Source organism: Oncorhynchus gorbuscha, linkage group LG02, assembly GCF_021184085.1.
Source record: "Oncorhynchus gorbuscha isolate QuinsamMale2020 ecotype Even-year linkage group LG02, OgorEven_v1.0, whole genome shotgun sequence".
NCBI classification, from domain to species: domain Eukaryota; kingdom Metazoa; phylum Chordata; class Actinopteri; order Salmoniformes; family Salmonidae; genus Oncorhynchus; species Oncorhynchus gorbuscha.
Genome location: NC_060174.1, coordinates 32,816,960 through 32,840,178, shown reverse-complemented (window position 1 = coordinate 32,840,178; position 23,219 = coordinate 32,816,960). Strand labels below are relative to the sequence as shown.

The window sequence follows — 23,219 nt, the reverse complement described above, 5'->3', positions numbered from 1 at the left end:
TGGAGCTAGAATGGAGGCTAAAGAAAATGCCCGGCTTTGCAGCAGAACCCAATCATGTTTATTCCTCCCTCATAGGCAATAGTGATAACATCAATAAATCAAGAAATGAATTAGACTTGTACATCTATTGGTGAAGGGAAAGTGAATGCCTGTCAGGGTTTCTGCTGTCTACTTTATCCTCTTTCACCCCACTTGGTAGAGCTTTACTGGGACCCTTGAGCTAATCGTCACATAGTATTAGATGACATTAGGAACAGTTAGCACTGTCTAACCAAAATCCCAGAAACTAATGAGTCTACCTTGAGTTTAGGTAAACATTGCTCTTGTACTGCTCAATCATTTGCAGTGCACACTCTCTCTGTTTGAACTCCTACCTGTGTAGTGCTCATTGCCCTGGGCAGCACAGGTCAGCAGCTGAGCCATGGAGGAGCCAACAGCCTTGGAGGTACTACCCAGGTCCTGGGCACACTTCTCTAGCTGTAGGGACGACACATGAGCACAATGTCACACCTTCTCACACATCTGCAGATTTGCTTTGCATGATTGGCGCAAATCACTGTATTCCAAATGCTCTAATATGGATTTAGTTATGTTCATGTACTGACCGATTCCCCAGGAAGTGGTTTGAGCTGCCCATCGTGTGCAGCCATCCTGGCATCTTGAAGCTCACTCCTCAGAGTTTGGACAGCATTGAGGGCATAGTCTATCTCCAGTGGGCCACAGGCTTCATGGGCCTGCAGAAGCACACAGACACAAACCTTTCTCACACAGTCCAGAGGATGTCTGTGCTGTATGAAAATATGACCTTCAGTAGCTGTGGATAGGGGGTTAAAGGACTTACCTTTTGGGTGGCTGTCCGCAACTCAGCTAGGCAGGTGGCCAGGTTCTTGGCACATTGGCCAAGTTGCATCGCTGCAGCCTGGTCTGTCACTGTGGGGACGGTTGACTTTGCAGACGTCACCATCTTACTGCCAGGCTGTAGGAAGCTCTGGCTGGCCATGATGAGCGCTAGCTGGGAACTGAGCTCCTCTGGTTGGGCCTGGTTACTCCTCATCCCCTGGACCAGCTGAGGGATGTGGTCTGCCACTGCCTACAAGTACACATATCATTTGCTTAAACCAATATAGCAACCGGCTAGTGATAGTATTGGTTCAATACTGTACAAATGTAGGATCTTAATTTGATCATTGTTTAGTTGCTGAGAATTTTTCCGCAACGCATGAAATGCAGACGAGCTTCGAGATTTACATACATTAATTGAAAACCCATACTAACACACAATTATATTAACAGTATTGCAATTTTCATGTAGCCTATTAGCTAATAGCCTAACCACCGATCAAGCCACATTATGGACTAAATGTTCAAATCCTGTTGCTTCAGGATTATTTTGCTATGACAATATCAATCAAATTATGATCCTACACGTGTAGGCATTTCATCATAGTGATCCAAGAGTGATCTTGTTTGCTGTGGGTCATTATTACTGTACCTTGCAGCTGTGTACTAGTTGTTGATGAGAGGCAGTGTTCTTATTGGACGCAGCAGCGTTCTGGGCAGCTGCGATGGTCTGAGTAGCAGCAGCCGCAGCCTGCTTAGCAGCAATCTGTTCCAGAAACAGAGAGAGATATTGACAGAGGTTTATTGTGGGTAAATGTCTTACATTAGATAAATAGATGAGGGTAGTGTACTACTTGTATACAATATCAGATTGAGCTCCTCAGAAAGATCAAACTAAATAGGGGCGGTCATAAACTAAGCTAAAGAGTTATTTCAGAATTTCCCAGTGGACATCGCCACCTGACAAAAGAATCCAAGTCATTGAACCTTTCATACTACTGTATTTTGGGTCGAGTACCACATTGTCTCAACATGCAATGTTGACAATTCATAAAATACATAAGCACTGTACAATACATGTTTTCTACTTCCATTAATCCACACAGAGGTGACTTCCTTTGAAGTGTAAACTAAATGGAAAGTGGCAAGAGGAAAGACATTCCAAGTTTTGTGGGCGGAACGATGGAGGATGAAACAAGAACCTGAATAACAATGCTATCTTTGTCCTGGGGAAAACAAACAGACAGCACAACGTAAAACGCAAGAGGAGAGGATGGAGATGAGTGGTGGAGACACAGAGAGAGAGAGAGAGAGAGAGAGAGAGAGAGAGAGAGAGAGAGAGAGAGAGAGAGAGAGAGAGAGAGAGCGCAAGAAAGAGAGAGAGCATTCCTTTCTTGCTGGTGAAACATACACACTACATTTATTATGCTCCCAAGACCACAGCATGCTGGGAAGAATACAACACAAATGGCCATGTGTTGAAACCTAAACAGATAAATAAAGCTTTAGGTGATCAGTAGGAGAGATTTCAGCCATATGAATGGGCAGGTGGAGGTGTAATCTCAGTTAACCTAAACCCATTACATTCTAAATATTTTTTATTATCTCTGTATCCTGTTTGGGGTGTAACTCTTTACAACTACAGGCTACAGAGACAGAGAGAGATGTGCATCTATGATAACAAACTGATTACAGCCTTGGGTTAGTGAGCAGTGGAAGCTCCAAATGACTGAAGTGAGGGTCTTGTCAGTAGGGACTGAAATACTAAGGGCTAAACCCAAATCTTTACACTACGATTAACTCATTCACACAACTAATGGACTTCACATCTTCTGTTGCAGGATAATAAATGATGTAGAGAATATGCTAAATATGCCTCATCTGTGCAAATTAATTCAAAATTATCTGAGCCTTTTGCTATGCACTTCCCAAGGCTTGGGGGGAGATCCATCCATCTTCACATAGATCTAGGTAGTTCTATCTGACACAGTCTCCTCTTTAATGGTGTGTCATGGTATTGGATGGACTTCTGTGGTTTGTGAAGAAGGACAAATGCTGATTGCTACAAAACTACAGCAGGACAGGGTCTCAATGGTAGCACAACGGTTACAATGTGCTGTCATTGTCCCTCCACCCACCTCCAGCCTGTTGACCAGCTTCTTTTTGATGGCGTTTTGAGCTGCAGCATTCGTGGCAACGCGTAACCCCTCTGCAGCCTCTCTCAGCCTCTGCTGCTGGTCCTCATTCTCTGGGTACGCTGCAGCCCCCTGTTCACAGACATGCACACACAGACATACACACAAGCACGCAGGCAGAAATGAGAGAGGGTTTGATATTCCCATTCCCATTGCCACTGCAGAACTACCATTGTATTTAGTGGCGTTTAGTTGCTTGCAAGCAAAAACACCACTAAATACAATCATAGTTCTGCAGTGGCAAAGGGAATATCAAAACCGCTCTCATAGTCTCAGTGGTACTCTACACATTTCCCCAACACTGTGACTGTATATTAAATGCAGAGGCATTAGGCTCTGTCTGTTTTCTGACAGTTTCCAAGGAAACCGTCAGAGCAAGATTCCCATTTCTTCTTTGTAACGGCAGTGGATTCGTGATGAATGTGTCACACGTTTCACTTGCCTGGCGTTTTCACATTGATAATATCCTGCTCATTTATACTTGTCTACAGCGCCATGGGCTTATTAAGAACCATTGGTGCTTCCCTTTCATTATTTCAGCTCTAAAGAGACGCAACGGCTCAGACTACAGCAGGAACATCTCATTTCCATCAACTGATATCAGTAGAGTTCCAGTTTTAGTTGCAGACATGACACTAATGATAATACACTAATATGACATATCATAAACTAAATGGCATACACTAATCCTTCCTAGGATTATAATAAGTACAGTGTAGTGGTCGTCCGTCTTAATACCTTAGCAGCTTCTACCATCCTGGCCGTGGCATCAGCCAGGAGTTTAGCTGCTGCTAGCAGCTTCTTAGAGTTGTCCACGTCAACCTCAGCCTCAGCATCTGACCTCATGGCATTGACAAGGTCCGACGTGGCCTGAGCCAGCACCCTGGCCTGACGCACCATCTCCCCTACACACGGTCACAGAGAAAGAGAGCGATCAGAGAGAAAAGAGAGAGAGAGAGACATCAATACCTCCCCACTGTGCTATCACCACAGAAACATGGCCTAGATTATTCTCTGAATGCTGATCCCTCATTGGGCCTCACACAATACACTACACGGCTTCCTTTTCACCTTCTGGTGTCGTACTCACAGTAGTTTCCCTTTGGCATTCTCCACTCTGGTTATAAAAATATATATTTCTTTATTCCTTCACAAAAATGCACAGAAAAGAACTAGAAAGCTGCTAGAGTGCTGTTTAGAAGCTACCATATGTCCCCAGTCAGCCTATAAAAACCTTGCCTACAGCTAGAAATACCTAGAGAGAAGACTATAAAACACATGACATCAAGGCTATGTTACATCCCGCAGTATTTACAGGCAAAATGGTCAATGAAATGGGACTTTTTAGAATACTTGGCTGAATTACTGCAATTTATTTTTACAATAATTTATGAAAGTTAGCATGTTAAAGGGATACTTCGGGACTTTGACAACGAGGCCCTTTATCTACTTTCCCAGCAGATACCCATAGACTTCCAGTCATTGCGCTAACACTAGGTAGCACTGGCTTACGAAACGACCTCTAACTTCCATCATACTGGACACAGAAACATAAACATGATATGCACAAGTTCATCTGACTGGTGAAGTAGATAAAGGGCCTCATTGCTAAAATCTCGAAGTATCCCTTTAGCCCTCCAAAAATGTTCAGGTCATATGTTTTCTTTTAAGTTTCAAAGCCCCATTGAACAGTGATTGAGACCAGATTTGAAGCTCTGTAGTGGTTTTCAATGACATGTTTTCTACAACCCCTTGAGGATTGGCTGGGGTTAGGAATTCTTTAGACTCATCGGCGAACCATAACAAATACTTCAGGCTTTGAAAATATTGCAACAGCAGAGTTTTGAAGGTCAGTTAATATAAACCATAACCTGAAAACATCTTTGGTCCCACTCAGTCAAAATACAGGGGAACAACCTCAGTGAAAGTCTTGAGAAAAAAAGACAAGAAACACAGGCTAGATACTGGTACCTACTTCAGTGATAGTAAGTAAGAATTAAGTCCTTGGATAATAGCTAGCTAAACTTTTTAAACTCAAACTGCTTGAAGCCAGAACTGACCAGGAATGTGAAAATACTTGTAAGATTAATCAAAAGAGTGAAAGGTTCTCTCACCATAACCACCAAAATTGTTATCAACTACTTCCCTTCCCTCCGCACTACACCAGTCTCTCCCCTTATCAACCCTACCCACCCCTCCCCTCCTTTCCCAGAGCTCACCTGCATCACCCATGGAGGTGAAGATGCTCTCAGTGACTGTCATGATGGTGTCTGTGGCCTGGTCGTAACGTCCGATGGGCTCACCACAGCTGGCATAGTGGCGTACGTGCTGCAGCAGGTCACTGAGTGCCTGGCTCACTGTGTTGGCCGCGGCACCCACCTGCTTCAGCAGCTCACCTTCGTCTGTGGCCGCCAGACAGGCCTCGACACAGTTCTCCACCGAGCGATCCACCAGCTTCCCTGCCTCAACCAGCTGCTCCTGGCACACCGGGGAACTGATGGTGGGGCTCACCACCTGGACAAACAAAGTCCACAGTCAATCTCTAGTGGCCACTCTCAAAATACAACACATTTAAAGATGCTAGGCCTAGGGCTGTGGTCAACAACCTTTTTTGAGTCAAGATCACTTTCTGAGTCAAAATGCAAACCAAGATACAGTGGGGCGAAAAAGTATTTAGTCAGCCACCAATTGTGCAAGTTCTCCCACTTAAAAAGTTGAGAGGCCTACAAATGAGAAAAAAAATCCTGAAAATCACATTGTAGGATTTTTTTGTGAATTAATTTGCAAATTATGGTGGAAAATACGTATTTAGTCAATAACAAAAGTTTCTCAACACTTTGTCATTGCCAACAAAGGGTATATAACAGAGGTCAAATGTTTTCTGTAAGTCTTCACAAGGTTTTCACACACTGTTGCTGGTATTTTGGCCTATTCCTCCATGCAGATCTCCTCTAGAGCAGTGATGTTTTGGGGCTGTTGCTGGGCAACACGGACTTTCAAATCCCTCCAAAGATTTTCAATGGGGCTGAGATCTGGAGACTGGCTAGGCCACTCCAGGACCTTGAAATACTTCTTATGAAGTCACTCCTTCATTGCCCGGGCGGTGTGTTTTGGATCAACTCAGCATTCTTTGTCCTCCAAACACGATGAGTTGAGTTTTTACCAAAAAGTTATATTTTGGTTTCATCTGACCATATGACATTCTCCCAATCTTCTTCTGGATCATCCAAATGCTCTCTAGCAAACTTCAGACGGGCCTGGACATGTACTGGCTTAAGCATGGGGACACGTCTGGCACTGCAGGATTTGAATCCCTGGCGGCGTAGTGTGTTACTGATGGTAGGCTTTGTTACTTTGATCCCAGCTCTCTGCAAGTCATTCACTAGGTCCCCCCGTGTGGTTCTGGGATTTTTGCTCACCGTTCTTGTGATCCTTTTGACCCCACGGGATGAGATCTTGCATGGAGCCCCAGATCGAGGGAGATTATCAGTGGTCTTGTATGTATTCCATTTCCTAATAATTGCTCCCACAGTTGATTTCTTCAAACCAAGCTGCTTACCTATTGCAGATTCAGTCTTCCCAGCCTGGTGCAGGTCTACAATTTGGTTTCTGGTGTCCTTTGACAGCTCTTTGGTCTTGGCCATAGTGGGGTTTGGAGTGTGACTGATTGAGGTTGTGGACAGGTGTCTTTTATACTGATAACAAGTTCAAACAGGTGCCATTAATACAGGTAACGAGTGGAGGACAGAGGAGCCTCTTAAAGAAGAAGTTACAGGTCTGTGAGAGGCAGAAATCTTGCTTGTTTGTAGGTGACCAAATACTTATTTTCCACCATAATTTGCAAATAAATTCATAAAAAATCCTACAATGTGATTTTCTGGATTTTTTTCTTTCTCATTTTGTCTGTCATAGTTGAAGTATACCTATGATGCAAATTACAGGTCTCATCTTTTTAAGTGGGAGAACTTGCACAATTGGTGGCTGACTAAATACTTTTTTGCCCCACTGTATATCACTCAGATAATAAAATAAAAAGCACATGCAACATTAACCTATTAAAAACAGTTCTTTAGCAATGAGGTTTGTGCAGTAGGCTATACGCTCAATACATTATCACTATTACATATTGGCTATGGTTGAATTGCCCTGCCATTGCATTGCTGTTCTTCAGAGACCATTTAAAAATTATATTTCAAAACGTATTTGATCACACCAATAATAGATCAGTTGTTGTATTAATTGTGATGCACAGCTGAGTGAGCATACATTTAAATAAGTTGCTTTTATATTTTTATTTAACTGGGCTTGTTCCTGCAATGCATCTGATGGTGACTCTCAGCAGAGGGAGAGAGTAGCAGAGGGTCCGTCTCTCAACATCACTCTGCTCTCCCTCCCTCAGCTGAAACTGATTTTACTCAATATAAAAAAAGACGCAAGCTGCTAATAACAACGTAAGCCTATCGATACACTTTCCTACTCATTCATTGCAGTGCTGGTTGTGGCACAACTTAAACATTAACTCATTGAAACAGCAGCTTTTCTCTCTAGCCATGGTTGAAAAAGTTTAGAAATGTCACTGTCAACTTTTCTGTGAGCTTGAGGAAGCTGCAGACTGTAATCTGACATATCAGATTGGCCAGTGGTAGACCAATAGATGCACTTGATTTGCTCTCAGGGCCCACGAGGAAGGTAGAATTAATTAACTTCAGACACATGAAATGGTTCAAAATGGGAACACGTTGCCTACCCGGTAGCTGAATTTGGTGCACCTACCACCAACAGCGCGAGACGAAATAGGAATGCAAGGCTTTATCGTGGGTTTCTTAAAGAAATGTTTGGTGAGCAATTAGGAATGCTTTGGAGGTTGTTGACCACTGGCCTCGGAACACATCAAATGAAATGTATTTGTCATATACACATGGTTAGCAGATGTTAATGCGAGTGTAGCGAAATGCTTGTGTGTACAAGACTGATAATCCTATTCTTGACATAACTAATTTAGAATAGGGTATAGTCTGTGCCAGAAATCAAGAAATCAAACAAACAGCCATGTCAGTTCAGCAAGCCAGCTCTTCTCCTATCACCATTCCTTGTCCTGAGCTGTCCTCCATGGCTACAGGAGACAGGGAACAGGGGTGTGGGTGTCAGTTGGAGCAGTACCTTGGTGCAGGCCACCAACTGTGAAGTGGACAGGGCACACCGAGTAGCAGCTGCAATCACTCGGTTCTGTAGCACCGTGTCCTCTGCCACCTGGGCCACGTTCTTGGCCTTGAGAACCATCATGGCAGCTGCGTTGGCCACTGCTTTGGCCAGGCTCATCAGAATGTCCTGAAAGACATGCATCACCGTCACTCACTGAGCCACAGCAGAGCTAAGAAATCGTGACTGGACAGACTGAATAAGGACATTTCCATTATGTGGTCTCAACTCTGGTAGCTATATAGCTGCATAGTCAGTATGCAGAAACAGTAGAAATACAGGCATTCTCTAGTGAGGGATTTGCTGTCCACTCAATTACAATAGCTAAAGAAAACAAAGCCTGATACCGTTACATAAGTGTGTGTGCAGCTTTAAACAGGAACTGGGAACCAGCGTGTTTTCCTGTTTGGCAGCGGAGCTATAGAAACAGAGTAAAGTGCAGTCCAACCTGAAACCTCTCGTCAGTCTCGCCCTCCCCCATGTGACGCAGCAGGTCCCCGCTGGCCTGGCCTATACTTCCTGCTGCAGTCAGCACCGTCTGTCTGGGCTGAATGGGAGAGGATGACATCACCACGTTCACAACACTGACCCCACCGCGGCACCACAGACCAATCACAGCACTTGGCTGCTCTCAGACACAGTTCACATCACAAATCAAAACAGCTCCCAGTGATTATATCTACAGGACACAAAATTGTGTCCTTCAACCATTTTAGAAAACATACTATAGAAACAGACTAGTGGACTTGTTAAAAAGGCAGTACACATCAATATATGAGAATAGAACAGATGTGATGGGTAGAACAGTGCTGTGTTGTTTCTGTACCTCTCCAGCTGCTGGCTCCACAGACCTGAGCAGGTCAGAGACGGCCCCTGTCAGGGTCCTGGCAGCTCCCATCAGGTTCTGCCCACTGCCCACCTGGTCCTCCACCAGCGCTGCCAGCAGCTTCACCCCCCTAGACATCTCTGTCAGGTTGGAGGAGATGGTGGTGATAGCACAACCCACCGCTGTGTAGTCTGTGTCTGTGGGGTCACCTAGGGAAGAGAGAAAGTCCTTGTTAACCCTTTCCAGTGCCTTCTGCTCTACCTCTGACAATGTCTCTTCTCTCTCAGCCCAAACCACAAATCAGCAACCTGGGTGGTGTTATAATACACACACCCGTGTCACTATCATAATGAAAACACATTGGATATGGTACAGCAGAGATAAGTACAGAGAAAGAGAGAAGTGATAGTTATTTGTGGAGAGGTAAAAGGTTCTACTGGATGATAACAGGGAGCCTCAGTGCCATCCAACAGATGGCTGGGAAAGATGAAAACTTATCGAACGGCTGGCAGGGAGCAGTGTGGAGCAGCATGGCACAGCTCCAGCCAGAAGGCAGGGAGAGGCTGCCAGCCAGTTCAGATTCAAGACAACACGCTAACTATTTATTCCATCAATGGAAAAATGTATTATGGCAAATGGTAAATGCTCCATTATGTAAAGGGAACTCAGAGCCCCTCCTCTCTGGGCGTTCCACATTGGCTAGGAAAATGTGTGTATTGATTCTATCCCTATGGGTTTTGCCCTTGAAGATGAGCGCCTATTATTTTTTTCTCTCAAGCTAGAGGACTAGAGGCCTTTTGTCAGAAAATGATTCCAGTGCAAGAATAACAGACAACTCAAAATATCCCTAGGTAACCTCTTGCACTCACCTGCTGTAAGATTGACCACAGACGCCGTTCCGGCGGTTATGGCATCTACTTGAGAGTGGATTTCATGTTTGGACTCATCCACTTTGTTCTGAACCCAAACTCTGGACGCCTTTCAGGAGAGGGAGAAGGATGGGTATTGGCTTTCATCACAGTAGGAGATTTTCAACCCAGATAAACTTTACTAGCAGTGATTAAAGGACTAGCGCTTCTTCACAACTCCTACAGCTTTTGAAGCACCAGTCTCGAGCTTTAAAGTACATCTTCCATATTTACAGTCAATTTCCACCACCTAATTACACGTGGAACATGGGAGTTCAAATGGACTTTAAAAAAAAACTGAGTATCTCTACACATAACAAATCAATACAGAGGGAAAACGCCAAAATTGCATCTTTAAAAAAATTAATACATTCAATGGGATTAATAATTTAATATATTTTCCAAAAACACACTAAAATAACAAATTAATCTTCACTGACCAGAATGCATGGACCAAAAGATTCTGAGTATTGGAAAAGTTTTGAATGGTGAGATTTAGTGGCTGTTGTGTATAAAGGGGGATTAGTCTAGTAAATGGGAGGTGGGAACTCACCATGTCCTGGCCCAGTGGCGGCAGGTTATCTACCTCCCCCAGATCAGCCTGGGCCTGCTGCACCGCCTGCATACTGGTGTTAATGGTCCCCATCAGGGCCTGCTGGGCCAAGCTCTGACAATACATACAGTTGAAGTCTGAAATTTACATACACCTTAACCAAATACATTTACATAGACTCAATTAGTATTTGGTAGCATTCATTTTAAATTGTTTAACTTGGGTGAAATGTTTTGGATAGCCTTCCACAAGCTTCCTACAATAAGTTGGGTGAAATTTGGCCCCTTCCTCCTGACAGAGCTGATGTAACTGAGTCAGGTTTGTAGGCCTCCTTACACGCACACGCTTTTTCAGTTCTGCCCACAAATGTTCTATAGGATTGAGGTCAGGGCTTTGTGATGGCCACTCCAATACCTTGACTTTGTTGTCCTTAAGCCATTTTGCCACAACTTTGGTAGTATGCTTGGGGTCATTGTCCATTTGGAAGACCCATTTGTGACCAAGCTTTAACTTCCTGACTGATGTCTTGAGATGTTGCTTCAATATAGCCACAATTTTCCTGCCTCATGATACTATCTATTTTGTGAAGTGCACCAGTACCTCCTGCAGCAAAGCACCCCCACAACATGATGCTGCACCGCCGTGCTTCACGGTTGGGATGGTGTTCTTCGGCTTGCAAGAGTCCCCCCTTTTCCTCTAAATATAACAATGGTCATTATGGCCAAACAGTTATATTTTAGTTTCATCGGACCAGAGAACATTTCTCCAAAAAGTATGATCTTCGTCAACATGTGCAGTTGCAAACCGTAGTCTGGCTTTTCTACGGCGGTTTTGGAGCAGAGGCTTCTTCCTTGCTGAGCGGCCTTTCAGATTATGTCGATATAGGACTTGTTTTATTGTGGATATAGATACTTTTGTACCCGTTTCCTCCAGCATCTTCACAAGGACCTTTGCTGTTGTTCTGGGATTGATTTGCACTTTTCGCACCAAAGTATATTCATCTCTACGAGACAGAACGCGTCTCCTTCCTGTGCGGTATGATGGCTGCGTGATCCCATGGTGTTTATACTTTTGTACTATTGTTTGTACAGATGAACGTGGTACCTTCAGGCATTTGGAAATTGCTTCCAAGGATGAACCAGACTTGTGGAGGTCTACAAATGTTTTTGAGGTCTTGGCTGATTTCTTTTGATTTTCCCATGATGTCAAGCAAAGAGGCACTGAGTTTGAAGGTAGGTCTTCAAATACATCCACAGGTACACCTCCAATTGACTCAAATTATTTCAATTAGCCTATCAGAAGCTTCTAAAGCCATGACATAATTTTCTGGAATTTTCGAAGCTGTTTAAAAGGCACAGTCAACTTAGTGTATGTAAACGTCTGACCCTCTGGAATCGTGATACAGGGAATTATAAGTGAAATAATCTGTCTGTAAACAATTGTTAAAAAAACTACTTGTGTCATACAGAAAGTAGATGTCCTAACCGACTTGCCAAAACTATAGTTTTTAACAAGAAAGTTGTGGAGTGGTTGAAAAACAAGTTTTAATGACTCCAATCTAAACGCATGTAAACTTCCGACTTCAACTGCACACACAGAAAGTACAGATTTTTATACACAAACAAAGATCATAGTTAGTGATGGTGTAAGCAAGGTTCTCTGCACATCACTGCTCCTACTGTGTGTCATTGGCATGGGTGCCAGGGGCATGCTCACCAGTGGGGGCATGTGTCCTCTGTGCATCTGCCCTGTGGTGATCTGCTGCTGGGCAGAGGGCATGGTGCCCATGTTGAAGGTGTTGTCAGGGCAGCCGATGGACCCAGAGCGGATGATACCTGGCAGTGCTACCGAACCATGCTCCACACGACCCACCCTGTTGAACTGCTGCTGTAGGATGGTGGACCTGGATGAGGGAAGGAGGGAGAGAGACAGAGAGACAGAGAGACAGAGAGACAGAGAGAGAGAGATTCAGACCTTTACAAGACAACCTCTGACAAGGTTGAAGTCGATGCTCAGTATTTTCTCCCTAACAATGGGACAGTAGTACCAAAACCTTTATAGTGAGTTAGCGACGATAGGCACTGAAAGACATGAAAAGCGCTGTTTTCCTGCCCTTGTAAACAGATGCCACACTCACTATTGGTTAATTACTGCTTATTTTGAGAGGCAGCAATTATGTTCTGTGCTGAGAACAAAAACATGAGTCAATTCGCACCTAAACAGCAGGGAGTGATATGATGCCCAGTGTCTATCACAGCAGGATCCGCGATGAGACAAACAGGTTTCCAATAACAACCGGTGTCTGGATTCGGCGTAACAGGACAAGAGTCCATCTGTATTATGGAGTCTTTAGGAGTCTGGCTGCAGGCCACAAAAAAATATAAAAGACAAATACTTCCAAGAACACAATATCTTCCTGATGATCTTGTGTTTTTTTTTGCAGAATAATATAACCGTCTTGCTCTGGGGTCTTTTTCTTATGGAGGTTAGGAATAATGAAAAGCCAACATTTTTTATTTAACTAGGCAAGTCAGTTAAGAACAAATTCATATTTTACAATGACGGCCTACCCTGGCCAAACCCTAACCCGGATGACACTGGGCCTATTGTGCGCCGCCCTAAGGGACTCCCAATCACGGCTGGTTGTGATACAGCCCGGGATCGAACCAGGGTCTGTAGTGACACCTCTAGTACTGAGATGCAGTGCCTTAGACCGTTGCGCCACTCGGGAGTACCAGGATAGTTACTACATTCCTGAAGGAGAGGGACAGATGGAATTCTAGGATAGTGTTTCAGAGAACACATTAATCTCACATATACTATACAGTATGTTAAAGGTAAAATCAGTTTAACTCCTTCTATGTTTCTCTTTCTCAGGGCTGTAATGCATGGCAGGCAGAAATGTGATTATATGCCACAATTAAACTACGGTTTACATTCACATGAGGAATGAGGAACTAGCCTGTAGTCTCTGAATATGGCTGGTCAGCATTCTCAACGTGAATAGGACTGCACCTTATTAAGACGATGTGCATTATGAACCTTTCTTACTTCTTTGGAGAGACGGACTCCTCCAGCATGGTGGACTCCTCATCTCCCTCCAAGCCAAAACGATCCTTACTCTGCTTCTGTGGAAGGGAATATCAAAAGGTGTCATAATAAAGAAAATAAAGTACTTGGGAAGTGTCATTTCTGGTTTGGTCATCTCTGGTTTGTCTTGATTTACCTTTTTGAGGATGATGTCGATGTATCCTGCAATTAGCTGAGAGATCTGTTCCCCCTCTGTGGTCTGAACAGAGTAGTAACTCTCCTGGTACTCCCCAAAGTCCTGCAGCATACAAGCAGTTAGTCAGGAGAGATACTGAAGTTATAGCACAGGTCCACCTGGTGATACCTCTAGGAAATGGAGAAGTGTGTGTATGTCGTATGGAGAGTACAGCAGCTTTCTCAGAGGTCAAGGTTGAACCAGGGCCTTCTACTTTCACATGCCACAGCTCTTTACCATGCTGTTCTCGAAGTTCAAAATTTATTTCCATCCACACAAGCATAGAAAGATGTGGGAGTACTGAGAAAGAAGCTTAGAATGGACTAAAGGTATGTTGGCAACACCTTTACCATTCCTTCTCCTAATGAACAGACACACTTTGACTCCCTTCCACTACGAATTGCAGTCCTCAAAAAGCTGATTAAATATGAGAAATACACATTTTCAATATCAATATCAATATCACACACTTCAAAGGCTGCCTATGTGAGACAGAAAAGTAATATATCATTCATATCAATGTTGGCAAATGCACCTTTGAGTATGTTGCACTTCTTATTAATCTTTAAATGGGTTAATCCGTTGAGTGAAGTCTGGCTTAATAAAGCGAGACGAAACAAAAAACAGCAATGTTGACAACAAACAAAATACTAAATTGAAAAAGCACTCAAATGAATAAAACATCCAAGTGCTTCACATTCTTCCAGTAAAATCACTTGTATATATACACAGTCTAATATATACAAGAACTGCTTATTAACAAGAAAGCACAATAACACTGTGGATTAGAGGTAGTAACAACAACACATACTATTTCGCAGTTATTTCTGTTGCTATATGGAGATGGAAGGGACAGAAGAGAGGTCAAGAGAGTAGAATGTGTTCCTGTGAATGTGGGATTGGAGTAGACGGAGGGCAGTTCATACCAGGGTGAAGCTCTTGGGAGAAGCAGCCCATCTCTTCACCGTGGTTAGGGGCCACTCCTGAACCACGTCTTTAGTCTTCTCTTCTACCCGCATCACCGACTCCTTGGTTATCCCCAGTAACCGAGGGACCAGCTTATTCTTGCTTTTCATCTTTTCCTAACAGACAAGACATAAGACAATATTTCCATAGGTGTTAAACACCTACACAGATGACTCACTGGGGGCATCTCTTTATTCAGAGAAATTAAAACCGCAGCAGAGCAGCACTGCGTGCCATAGATAGCACACATGCTCTGTTCTGTTTCTCTGTCCTGAGTCAGGAGCCCTAGAGGAGGAGGAGGGTTGATGGGGAGTGACCTTGCAGAGTTCAGGCTTGTTTAACCGGGACTCCCTGCTGTTTTGCTGAACAGGCCTTCCCCAGTCCCTCCTTCCCCAGGCCTCTGTTGCTAGGGGAGCCTCAGCGTGGCTGTCAGTTCGTCAGGATGGCGCTTCCACCAGCAGCAGCACTCTGCCTGGCTCTAGTGCCCTCCTCCTCTCTACCCACACACCATCCATTATGCCTCACTTCAGAGCATAAGCCGACTGTTGGCTCCACTCCAGCAATGCTGAACACTACGCACAATTAACGGTTAGGGGGACAGGGGAGTTGAAAAATACCTTTTCACGTCTCCAGGCAAATACTTTTATTGTCAGGTTCTAAAAGTATAGCTCCTTGACAGGAACAAGGGAACCGCTTTAGAGCAACGTGTACAGACTCATTGTTATTCATCCAAGGTCAGATAGCTACCATGATAATCAACATAATGTTATGTTTAGAGAACTATTCCAATTGTTCGTCTTTGCTTACTCAAGAAGTTGTTCACAGTGTATACAACTCAGGAAGTCAGATTCTGAAATATTAATGGGTTTGACATGTTAGAGAAATGATCTTAAATCTGTATCCTTTTATTTCAGACATAGCAGGTGGGTGAGGTTTTTGTAACATCTTCTGGTCTGGGACTCACAGCACAGGTGACCTGTCAGAGAGGTTTTATTGGCTGTAGTCCCACCATCACAGACAGGCTGAATTGCTTCAATATCATATTTAGGAGCCTTATAGTTATGAAAAGCTTTTTCTGGAAACACTGAGCTCGTTTAAGAGTGACACATAACAAATGAAAGGTTGCAATAAACTTCCAAATTGTGCATTACCTACAGTATATCTATGTTTTTGGCTTTGCTGTGTGAGAGAGTGCTGTATTATTTATCATGCTCTTAAAACTCCCAACTCCCTCTCCTCATCTCTCTCTCTCACCCACTCTCTTTCACTCGCTCTCGCTCGTATACACACAGCTCTCAAGGCTAATCTTTACCTTGCAGTCAGCTGTATTTACATTGTAAATCCTTCAGTTGACTTCCTGTTGGAGAACACAATCCTCTCTTCTTATGTCTTACCTTCACCAGGAAGAAGGAGACCCCATATGTCGGAAGGGACCTTGCTAGTTTCGCATACTTCACTTTAGACTCAATCTCCGTCATTTCTCCACAGGTTTTGTGATCCTGCGGGTCAGAGGGAAATAGGTGCAGCAATATGAACTTTTCAGAGACTTAAAATTTTCAAATGTTCTGAAAATTATTGATTTTAATTCACAGCTTTTTTTTATTTCCCTTTGATAACATATAAATCCATACGCTTACAACATACCACAAATATTTTCTTCTCCGACCCTCTCTGCTTGATGTACTCTTTGGGTAGAAACTCCTTCAGGCTATGAGATAAATCACATTTTACAAATGTACACTCATGAGGTATTTCCCTTTCCAAAACATGCTTTCACACTTGAGGTCATTCTTACCTCAGCACCTACATTTGTCAAGTGTTAACATTATTGCATGCACTCAAATGGGTATCCCAAAGAGAAGGATTGCATCTAAACTAGATGGGAGGATTGAGACAGAGTGTCTAAAAGAATAGTAGTGTTGGAAAGTACAGCATAGTGTTGTTAATGATATCTGATAAGAGGACTTACTCTAGGAATCCAGGCTTGTGTTTGTGTTCGACATGGGGTCCAAACTGGATCTGAGCCTGAATTCCAGCAAACTCACAGGCTTTATCAAACGAAACAGGGTGGGAGCCGTTCAGTATGTCATCTCTGGCCTAGAGGAGAGAAGGAGACAGAAGAGAGAAAAGAAAGAGTGTACTTTACACTGAGTTCAAGCTAGAGAGTAATGCAGCTTTTTCTGTCTTGAAAGTTGCTTCAGAGAAGAGTGCCTGCTAGGTGAAAAAATGTAAACCGTCAGCAGGGATACAACATAAACACTTAACTTAGATGAATGGACTCAGAGGAGCCAAACAAGATTAGTTTGTAGCAATCCAAGACCTTTGCTAACATATGAAATGGAACAGCCTAAATCATGGATCATTACAGTCAGTGGTGACATATTACCAGAAACAAAGACGTCAATAAACATGCACATTTCTCAGAATATTACACCAACATAGCAGAGGGATCCACAATGTGTCATTAATAAACTGCTTTGAAAATGAAAGAGCAACTTTCACTGAGTGGTTTTTAATTATTACAATATGAACAATTTATATACAAAACAATAAACAGGACATAGTGCAGGCCTAAATAAAGTCCAAATGAATACTTATTGCCAGGCCTCACTAATGCTTGATAGCAACCATGTAGCAACATGTCCCCTGTCTGGCCACAACAGGAATGACTATTTCAATACACTTCCATCAAGGCTTCAGTTGGAATATACAGTTCCATTTTGCACCAATAATCTAAGGTATCTGTTATATTTAAATGTCTTGTCCATAAAAGCATTAGCATGTGGCCTGCGTTTCCTCATGGGGCGTGTCAGTAATGTCTTTCTGTGTGTGTGTGTGGCGCTCTCACTCACTCGCTCTCAATTCAATTTAAGGGCTTTATTGGCATGGGAAACACATGTTAACATTGCCAAAGCAAGTGACGTAGATAATAAACAAAAGTGAAATAAACAATAAAAATGAACAGTAAACATTACGATCACAAAAGTTCCAAAAGGATAAAGACATTTCAAATGCCATATTATGTCTATATATACAGTGTTGTAACGATATGCAAATAGTTAAACAGGTTTGGGTTGTATTTACAATGGTGTTTGTTCTTCGCTGGTTGACCTTTTCTCGTGTCAACAGGTCACAAATCTTTCTGCTGTGATGGAACACAGATATCTCTCCCAGTAGATATGGGAGTTTATCAAAATTGGGTTTGTTTTCTAATTCTTTCTGAATCTGTGTAATCTGTGGGAAACATATCTCTCTAAAATGGTCATACATTTGGCAGGTTAGGAAGTGCAGATCAGTTTCTACCTCATTTTTCTCAATAGCAAGGCTATGCTCACAGTATGTACATAGTCAAAGCTTTCCTTACGTTTGGGTCACTCACAGTGGTCAGGTATTCTGCCACTGTGTACTAGAGCCAAATAGCATTCCAGTTCTTAGTTTTTTTGTTAATCCTTTCCAATGTGTCAAGTAATTATCTTTCTGTTTTCTTATGATTTGGTTGAGTCCAATTATGTTGCTGTCCTGGGGCTCTGTTGGGTCTGTTTGTGAACAGAGCCTCAGCACCATCTTGCGTAGGGTACTCTTCTCTGTAGGTGATGGCTTTGTTATGGAATGTTTGGGAATCGGTTCCTTTTAGGTGGTGTAGAATTTAACGTCTCTTTTCTGGATTTTGATCATTAGCGTGTATCGGCCTAATTCTGCTCTCTCTGTCCCTGGCTCTTGCTCTCTCTGTCTCTCTCACTGGCTCCCTCTCCCTCGGTGGCTCCTTCTCCCTCGGTGGCGCTCGCTGGCTCTCTCTCTTGCTGGCTCTCAATGGCTCTTTCACTCACTGGCTCGCTCTTTCTCCGTGGCTCGCTCTCTCTCCGTGGATCGCTCTCTCGCGATCCATATGGGTGGAGCCATCTGTCCTCTAGCATTGAGCCAATGGCCACCATACCCCATACAAATGATATGATTACATTTTGTTGCATAATAGTATTTTTTGGCAATGTGTCATACATTTTTATTGACAGAGCATACATAATCATGCTCTGTGAATACAAACGTAAAACAAGCTGGGGTTTAGCTCCCCTTGAGGTTCTTGAGAGACAAGACAAGGAAGTGAGAGAAGGGAAGAAGCCCATTTGAGCAGCAGCAAGGGATGCATTTTTGTTTTACTGAATGACACTGACAAAAAATAAAACGAACATGTACCTGTGTGAAAGAGAGGCTATGATAGAATATCAGAGGTACACAAGGTCTTATCTGATGACATGGAATTTGCTTAGCAAAATATTAACAATCTTGCGGACCAGTTTCATGGGCTTAGTGGCCTCAAAGAGCATGGACTCTACAGTTCTTAACACAAACCGTGCGCCTGGCATCCACTACCATACCCCGTTCAAAGTCACTTAAATATTTTGTCTTGCCCATTCACCCTCTGGAAGGGCACACTTATACAATCCATGTCTCAATTGCCTCAAGGCTTATAAATCCTTCTTTAACCGATCTCCTGAATGTTTTACATCCTCCTAACCAACTATGCTATTTTGTTAGCTTTTTTGCATTGTTAGTAACTTATTTTGTACATAATGTTGCTTCTACCGTCTCTTATGATCCAAAAATAACTTCTGGCCATCAGAATACCGATTACTCACCACAAACTGCAAGAAGCTTTTTCCTTTAACGCGTCCGACGAGAAGGATATACTGCTTTCCCGGGAACAGGTCCAAATCCCGGTAATTTGCGTGAAGAAAAGACGAAGGAAAAGGGGGCGCAGGTTTGGCTGCCTTCTAAGAATGCGTAGGCGAGAGAGTAAACTCCCACTGCCATCTGTTCTAATGGATAACATGCAATCATTGGAAGATAAAATTGATGACCTACAATTATCCAAACAATGGGACAATAAAAACAAATATCTTATGTTTCACTGAGTCGTGGCTGAACGACAACATGGATAACAGAGAAGAAGCTATGTCTGGTAAGATGAGGGGCGGGGGGGTGTCTATTTGTCAATAACAGCTGTTGCGCGATGTCTAATATTAAAGAAGTCTCGAGGTATTGCTTACCTGAGGTAGAGAACCTTATGATAAGCTGTAGACCCCACTACCTACCCAGAGAGTTCTCATCTACATTATTCGTAGCAGTATATTTACCACCAAAGACCAATGCTGGCACTAAGACCGCACTCAACCAACTCTATAAGGCCAAAAAGAAAACAACAAAATGTTCATCCAAAAGTGGCGCCCCTAGTGGCCGGGGACTTTATTGCAGGTGAACTTAAAAATAGTTTAACCAAATTTTTACCAGCATGTCACATATGCAACCAGAGGAAACAAAGCTCTAGACCACCTTTACTCCACACCCAGAGATGCATACAAAGCTCCCCCGCCCTCCATTTGGCAAATCTGACCATAACAATATCCTCCTGATTCCTGTTTACAAGCAAAAACTAAAGCAGGAAGTACCAGTGACTCTCTCAATACGGAAGTGGTCAGATGACCTGGATGCTACTACAGGACTGTTTTGCTAGCACAGACTGGAATATGTTCCGGGACCACCTCAGTCATCGGCTTCATCAATAAGTGCATCGGCGATGTCGTCCCCACAGTGACTGTACGTACACATCCCAAACAGAAGCTATGGAATACAGGCAACATCCGCATTGAGCTAAAGGCTAGAGCTGAAGCTTTCAAGGAGCGGGACACTAATCCGGACACTTGTAAAAAATCCCGCTATGCCCTCAGACAATCCATCAAACAAGCAAAGTGTCAATACAGGATTAAGATTGAAACCTACTACACCGGCTCTGATGTGGCAGGGCTTTTACGGACTACAAAATTATTACGGACTACAAGGGGAAACCCAGAAGCGAGCTGCCCAGTGACGAGAGCCTACCAGATGAGCTAAATGCCTTTTATGCTCGCTTCGAGGCAAGCAACAGTGAGCACCAGCTGTTCTGGATGACTGTGTGATAACGCTCTCGATAGCCGATGTGAGCAAGACCTTAACAGGTCAACATTCACAAAGCAGCGGAGCCAGACGGATTACCAGGATGTGTACTCAAAGCATGCGCGGACCAACTGGTAAGTGTCTTCACTGACATTTTCAACCTCTCCCTGGCCGAGTCTGTAATAGCAACATGTTTCAAGCAGACCACCATAGTGTTCTTTGGCACAGGAACTAAAGGTAACCTGCCTAAATGACTACCGACCTGTAACACTCACGTCTGTAGCCATGGAGTGCTTTGAAAGGCTGGTCATGGCTCACATCAACAGCATCCTCCCGGACACCCTGGACCAACTCCAATTTGCATACCACCACAACAGATACACAGATGATGCAATCTCAATTGCGCTCCACACTGCCCTTTCCCACCTGGACAAAAGGAATACCTACTGTATGTGAGAATGCTGTTCATTGACTACAGCTCAGCGTTCAACATCATAGTGCCCACGAAACTCATCACTAAGCTAAGGACCCTGGGACTAAACATCTCCCTCTGCAACTGGATCCTGGACTTGCTGATGGCCCACCCCCAGTTGCTAAGGGCTGGCAACAACACATCTACCACGCTGATCCTCAACACTGGGGCCCCTCAGGGGTGTGTACTTAGTCCCTTCCTGTACTCCCTGTCCACCCACGACTGCGTGGCCAACACACCACTCCAACACAATCATTTAGTTTGCTGACGACACAACAGTGTTACCGACAACAATGAGACTGCCTATAGGGAGGAGGTCAGAGAACTGGCAGTGTGGTGTCAGGACAACAACCTCTCCCTCAATGTGAGCAAGACAAAGGAGCTGATCGTGGACTACAGGAAAAGGTGTGCCGAACAGGCCCCCATTAATATCGACATATCGACGGGGCTGTAGCAGGGCGGGTCGAGAGTTTCAAGTTCCTTAGTATCCACATCACCAACGAACTATCACGGCCCAAACACACCAAGACAGTTGTGAAGAGGGCACCACAAAACCACCAGACTTTACAATGACACCCCACTTCCCCGTTTGTTTTGTACACTGTTGCTACTCGCTGTTTATTCGTCACGTCACCCCTACCTACATACACAAATGACCTAAACTAAACTGTACCCCCGCACACTAACTCGCTACCGGTACAACCTGTATATAGCCTCATTATTGTTGTGTTTTTCTTTTACTTTTCATTATTTTTCACTTTAGTTTATTTGGTAAATATTTTCTTTACTCTTTCTTGAACTGCACTGTTGAGTAAGGACTTGTCTAGACGTGTTGTACTCGGTGCATGTAACAAATAAAGTTTAATGTGATTTGATTTAAATATCAATAAGGGATCATAGCCTGACCAGATGAATTCAGCTGAAAACTATGTCATTGAAGGAGCTGGTGTCTTTAATGTTTTATACACTCAGTGTGTATCTGAATGTAGGCATGCATTTGAGATATACAATATACCACACCCCCATCTCATTAACTACACTTTGACCTACCAGCACCATCATCCACTGTCAAAGGACACCATCACCCACTTACCCTGTGTCTATGCTCAACTTACCCCATAACCGATGTAAGTTGTGCCAAGACACCACTTTGTTTGGACCAGCTATGTTTTCGAAACTATTATGTTTCTATAAATTCAGATTTTATTTCCAGGGATACACAACATTCTGAAATATATGTAGATATCTTTGTTTGATAGAATACTATATTTCCCTTGAAGTAGTAATGCTGAATGCAAAACATAGCTCAACATACCTCACTCTCTGTTAGCACTAATGTCAATCAGTCTACTACTGTACCCTAAATAGTTCCACCATTAACCTGGGGGGAATCTTACAGCAATGAACAAATGCTGACAATGAGATAATTGCCTAATTCATACCACCGTAAATCAAAAAATGGAATGTTTGTTTACAAAAAGTACTTGGAGCAAACGTGACGTGCCGATCCACTGTTGATCAGCACAAGAGGTGATCAAGATACACTTGAAAGTCACTACTAATGTCTGCCAGCTAAATATCTTATAATTATAAAGTTAACTATCTTAGATGTGCTAAATACATTTTCTCTAGCTCAGGGCTCTACACATTTGGTTTGCTAACTTTGCAAGCTATAATGTTCGGTGGCTAGTTTAGAATATTTAAGTTTATTGGTTACAGCAGAGACACTCAATCCACCTCTGGATTAAATGTGAGTGTTGCCAAGTGCTGAAATCCATACATTTGAATAAAAAGGTAATCAAATAGAACCACTGACTGTTTTCTCATTGCTGTTGCTCTAAGTTGTGCCAAATGAATCTCAAGGAAACAGTCAGTGGTTGAATTTGATTAGCATTTTATTAAAAAGTATGGATTTGAGCAAAGAAAGGCACGCATCAACAGATGACAAATATAGGTACATGGTAAGGATTTAAGAATTTACTTTATTTTATTATCACCGCATAGCGACTCGAAGGAGTCAGAGGTTAATTAAAAAAACTATAATCTGTGTTCAACAAGGAGTTGAGG

At 43.2% G+C, this 23,219-nt stretch overlaps 1 protein-coding gene across 3 annotated transcripts in view; it reads right to left on the bottom strand.

Annotated features, from left to right (window-relative positions):
* LOC124000967 (talin-2-like) overlaps positions 1-23,219 on the bottom strand; it is a 152,040-nt gene that overhangs the window by 41,991 nt on the left and 86,830 nt on the right. For all 3 annotated transcript variants that reach the window (XM_046307614.1, XM_046307616.1, XM_046307615.1), the window contains 19 exons: positions 16,722-16,849; positions 16,397-16,460; positions 16,147-16,251; positions 14,713-14,868; positions 13,748-13,849; positions 13,573-13,649; positions 12,238-12,424; positions 10,522-10,635; positions 9,930-10,038; positions 9,061-9,269; positions 8,683-8,781; positions 8,196-8,363; positions 5,255-5,549; positions 3,774-3,940; positions 2,979-3,107; positions 1,493-1,606; positions 842-1,090; positions 606-734; positions 375-477 (listed from right to left, as the gene is read on the bottom strand). In XM_046307614.1, the coding sequence (XP_046163570.1) occupies positions 375-477; positions 606-734; positions 842-1,090; positions 1,493-1,606; positions 2,979-3,107; positions 3,774-3,940; positions 5,255-5,549; positions 8,196-8,363; positions 8,683-8,781; positions 9,061-9,269; positions 9,930-10,038; positions 10,522-10,635; positions 12,238-12,424; positions 13,573-13,649; positions 13,748-13,849; positions 14,713-14,868; positions 16,147-16,251; positions 16,397-16,460; positions 16,722-16,849 (2,704 nt within the window). The remainder of the gene's footprint in view (positions 1-374; positions 478-605; positions 735-841; positions 1,091-1,492; positions 1,607-2,978; positions 3,108-3,773; positions 3,941-5,254; positions 5,550-8,195; positions 8,364-8,682; positions 8,782-9,060; positions 9,270-9,929; positions 10,039-10,521; positions 10,636-12,237; positions 12,425-13,572; positions 13,650-13,747; positions 13,850-14,712; positions 14,869-16,146; positions 16,252-16,396; positions 16,461-16,721; positions 16,850-23,219) is intronic.